The 4,706-nt window shown below is 40.8% G+C and overlaps 1 protein-coding gene across 8 annotated transcripts in view; it reads right to left on the reverse strand.

The window, feature by feature from the left end:
• Positions 1-4,706, reverse strand: part of cacna1g (calcium channel, voltage-dependent, T type, alpha 1G subunit) — a 254,312-nt gene that overhangs the window by 25,886 nt on the left and 223,720 nt on the right. For 5 of the 8 annotated variants that reach the window (XM_020622042.1, XM_020622050.1, XM_020622047.1 and 2 more), the window contains one exon: positions 709-860. In XM_020622042.1, the coding sequence (XP_020477698.1) occupies positions 709-860 (152 nt within the window). The remainder of the gene's footprint in view (positions 1-708; positions 861-4,706) is intronic. The other 3 variants (XM_020622048.1, XM_020622044.1, XM_020622045.1) reach the window with 1 other exon arrangement.

The raw sequence follows: 4,706 nt of genomic DNA on the forward strand, positions 1-4,706 counted from the left end.
ACACAGCAAAATGGGAAAGCTGTTTTTCTACTGCTGGCTCCTCTCTCTTCTATCTGGCACCACCATTGTGGATTGTTAAATACAATCTCTCCATCTACCTCCCTCAGCCCCTTTTTGTTCTGCCTCCACCTAAGAGTTCCGATCAAGCAGATGGACAACACTAAGTGATAAAAACATTTCTAAATGAATGGAAAACAAATCCCAGCTGGCACAGCTGCCTGGTGGTGATAAATATATGCATTATAAATACAAATATTAATAGTAGAAAATATTGTAGACACATACAAATTGTGTTACCTTATGTGTGTACCAGATAGGTGAGACTTGCAGGACTCCAGATCAACTTACATTTTTTTTTATTTGAAGTATTACTTTAAATACATTTAATAGTCTTTTTTCTTCTATTGAACATGTAATCATTTCATATTTACTGTCTTAACCTCTCTTTAATTATCACCTTTTACAGTTCTCATCTTCATTTCCTTTGACCTGATCCCTTTCTCACCCTTGTTTAAAGAGCAAGCAAGGGTTATTTTTGAAAGGGTATTTTTATCATTATTTGTGTTATTGGCAGAGGTTGAATACCTCACACTATCTGATGTCTCCTGAAGCCATAAACCATAAGCCATAAGATTAAATCTAATATTCAAATGCAATTCATTTTTAAAGTCAGATGTAGATCTTCCCTTCCTCCCCCTCACATCTGACCTTGGGCTGCTGGTAGTGCTCCATGGACATGGTGATGACGTTGAGCCCTATGACGATGGTGATGAACAGGTCCAGGTAGTGGCTGGTGCACAGCTTGTGGATGAGCAGACGAGTGGGGGAGTAATCAGAGTAGTATGGCTTACTCTGAGCTTCTGTTGGAAGTGGGAAGGCATGGGGGGTGGGCGGCACAGGGAGCAGGGAAGGAGGAGGAGGAGGAGGAGGGGGAGGTGGTGTTTAAAAAGTGAGATAGGAGGTAATACACTGGGGCATTATACATTAGACCTGTTGAAGACTGGAGCCACCAAAGCTGCCTTTTAAAAAGAAATGGTCACACAAACACAACACCCTCCTGTACACATAACTGTACCAAAGTCACTCATGATGTCACTCATATCAAGCATAAGAGATATACAAAGAGAAATATGAAGAGATTATAAGAGGGAGATCAAATAATGAGCAGAGACAAAGAAAACCCCTCTGGTCTGAGGTCATAACTAATCAAATCAACTGTCCTCTCTTCTGATCAACAATTACTTAAATTAACTCTCCCCTGAGAGAGTGTGATGAGAGATAAACAGTACAGTGTGCCTCCATGGAGGTGGCTGCTGTCAGGATATTTCTGTCTGGAGATTTGGCCTTCTCTTCATCTGTCTCCCTGATCATCATGTGTCTCAGCCTCTTGTCATCTCTTTCACTTCTCTCAGGAGAAACCTTTTCCACACTCATCCATCACTTTGTTCCTCACCTCTTTCCTCCATTCAGTGGGAATGGATTGATGGGCTGTATTTAGTTAGGATGAGGAGGAGAGAGGAGGCTTGCTCTGTCTATCACATTATCACTCCATCAGTGAAGGAGAGGCCCTGGGTCACATGGGAAATTGAAGAACTCACACCCAACTCCTTTGGGTGTTGTTAGTGCTGCCTCTATTCCCAATTAGCTCAGGTGTGCAGTCATGGATGCAGCTGTGCTGGGACGGGACGAGTCCCACAGGTGTGTATACTGTATGTGTGCAGTTCCTGGTGTGTGCCTAGTGTTTCCCGGTCATACTAGAGAAACTCCGCTCATAGATCAGGGAATGAGACAGGAGAGCTGAGAAAGCAGAATGTGTTAACAGAATAAATATTCTGAGCTTAAATATATACCTGAATCTCTGGGGACTGAAATTTACCTCTTGAGAAAAAAACCTACCAGGTGCACAGTTACTACGAATGTGGAGCAGAGAATATTCTTAATGTATGCTATGGTGTGTTGACTTTCTGCAAACACTTATATCATTTCACATTAATGGAACATGTTCATATTTCAGTTTTGTGTCAGCCAATCATCAGTGCTGGCTACTGGCTGCCCTGTACACACCTGGTCAACACTATTGATCTTTATAAGAGGAGAACAATGGATGTCCTCTCTTGGTTAATCAGTCACCAATATGTTGCTGCTGCCTGCAGCAGTTTCCCTCTCTGAACACCTACTGTATTATTTAGCTTCAATGATTTATGGTATGTTTAAGTACTGCTGGGAAAATTTGACATCTTTGATTGGATTCTTGTGTTTTCATTCTTAATGAAATCAAATCTGAAAGACAAAAATTCAAACAAACAAACTACTACTTTAAACTCTATTACAAAATATTCACCAAATAACCGTAACATAATTAAATAAATAAGGCCAGATAAAATTCACTGGGGTGATATTACCTGAACTATGGTTCACATGTTGGGAAGGCTTTTTTAATGTGCATTGTCTTCTCTGCACCTTCACCGACACTGCACTGAAAATGGTAGTGATGAAACAAACTGAATTTATTTGTGTCAGTACTGCCTACTGGATGAACCACAGGATCGGCCAGTATTGGCAATGCGCATGCCAGAAAGTGACAATAACGTGGCTTCTGGTGTGTTTGACCTGGCTTTTCAAGAAAAAAAAATGCTGAAACAGGCCGACATACTCGGTTACCTCATGTCCTGGAATCAACTCTGCACCCACACTCCTCCATTAACTGATTTTTGAGGTTATACCTTTCATCATATGATCCACTGGGCAGACAGTGATAAAGCAGCTTTAGAGCATCTTGGGAAAGTCTGGGAACATGTCTTTGACCAGCCAGGACATTCAGGTATAGCCCTATTTGTCTTCAGTCTTTATCCTCCTTCACTGATGTGGCAGGTCCAGCCTCCTCTCTCAGTGTTAATATGCTTTTGAAAGGGAACCAGGATGGGTGCACAGGTAGACAGGGGTCAAAACCTGCAGACCAGGTCATGATGCCTGCTCTCTGCATCTCCATCCTGACCCCAACTCCGTGTATGTTAAACAGATGATCCGGGACAATCAGTTCATGGGGAATTAGATCTCAGTATGTTTGTCAAATAACTGCACTGCATACACAAAATTATAGCTATAAATTATAATAAAGGATTTATTTTTTGTTTGTTTGTGACCCAAATGAAATAGTCTGGCCTTTTGTTTTTATGTATGACAACAATAAGCATGGCTATCCACAGCATCCTCAGACACCTTTATAGCCAATGTCCAACAGATCTGACCATTCTTGAAATAGACGTTTATGTCTCTGAAGAATGACATTCATTTGTGAATGTATATAAACTGGCTATAGAATTGTTTGCCTTTATTCGATGCAGCCAAATTCACACTATAGTCTTCTCAGTATTTTTGTCTTTCCATTGTTGAATAACTGAACAAAGATTTAACAGTGATTTAATCGTGGCTCATAAACACTACTTGGTAACAAGCAGTCACTCTCTCGCTGATGCACTCTGTTGCTGATAAAGTCTTTATTCTTATAATTGCACTAAAATAACTCCTATTTTATCACAGGAAGTGATAAAAGTTTGTCTTCTTAATGCTACTTAGCACCAATCCCTTACTGCACAGGTCTGTTGTAACTCTGCATTAGCCCCATTTTGAGGTTAAAAAGATGCATTTTAATACTTTTTACCTATGTATGCTACTCTGTATACTCTGCTCTGGTGTAAGGTCGTCCAATAAAGTACAATCACAAAATCTGTTACCACAATACAGTACAGATGGTGACAAATCAAAGGAAAACCCTGAATAAGAGAGTGGTCTTTTCCAGGGTATGAGGGGTCACTGAATGGTTTCGGTCTTTTCCAAGGTATGAGGGGTCACTGAATGGTTTAAATATGAAAATGATGTGAATCATATGATACAGCCTTCACAGATTTCAACTCAGCTGAAAACCTATGGGAGATTCTGGAGCGATGTGTTAGAAAGTGTCTCCACCATCATCATCAAGACACCCAGTGAAAGCATAGCTTTTGGAAGAATGGTGCTCATCCCTCCAGTAGAGTCCAGAGACCTGGAGAGTCAAAGCCAAGGTGCACTGAAGCTGTTCTGGTGGCACATGGTGGCCCAGCACTTTATTGGGACACTTTTGGGGATATGTACTAAACCTGTCACAGATTACTGTAAGATAGAAAATATGGCAGCACATTTTTTCAATTTAGTGGCATATTTACTGATTTACTGGTGATGTAAATGAACACAGCTGTAGCTGTGTTAATTTGACACCTTTGCTTCAGATGTGGTGCCTGAAGGCTGTTGTGAATGTGTGGACCAAGGGGAAGTGTAGGAGAAAGTTCACAGCTACCAAAGTTTAATATGATTGAAGAAATATTTAGAACTGCAATCACATAGTCTCCTGCCAGTCAACTAATCTTGCGTTTTGTTGAGTAATTAAAGCATGGCTTGACCTGAAAGCCTATACAAGTCCTTCACATTCTCTTCTGGTGAGCGATGAGATTTACAAACACCCTCTCCCTCCTCAAACATGTTTTTAACTCCAGCAAGGTCTCAGATGATTAACAGCTGCCACTCTGACAGCTGTGTCACAAATTTTACTTACTCCTGATGTTACATTTCAGCCACAGTTCCCTCTGTCGCAGTGGTGGTAAATCAGGTGCGGAGAATATTTGAATAAATTTCCATTCTCTCCTCCCTGATTTTTGCATCCCTGATCAGGA

The sequence above is a fragment of the Monopterus albus genome, unplaced genomic scaffold (genome assembly GCF_001952655.1).
Source record: "Monopterus albus unplaced genomic scaffold, M_albus_1.0 scaffold271.1, whole genome shotgun sequence".
In the NCBI taxonomy this organism is placed as follows: Eukaryota; Metazoa; Chordata; class Actinopteri; order Synbranchiformes; family Synbranchidae; genus Monopterus; species Monopterus albus.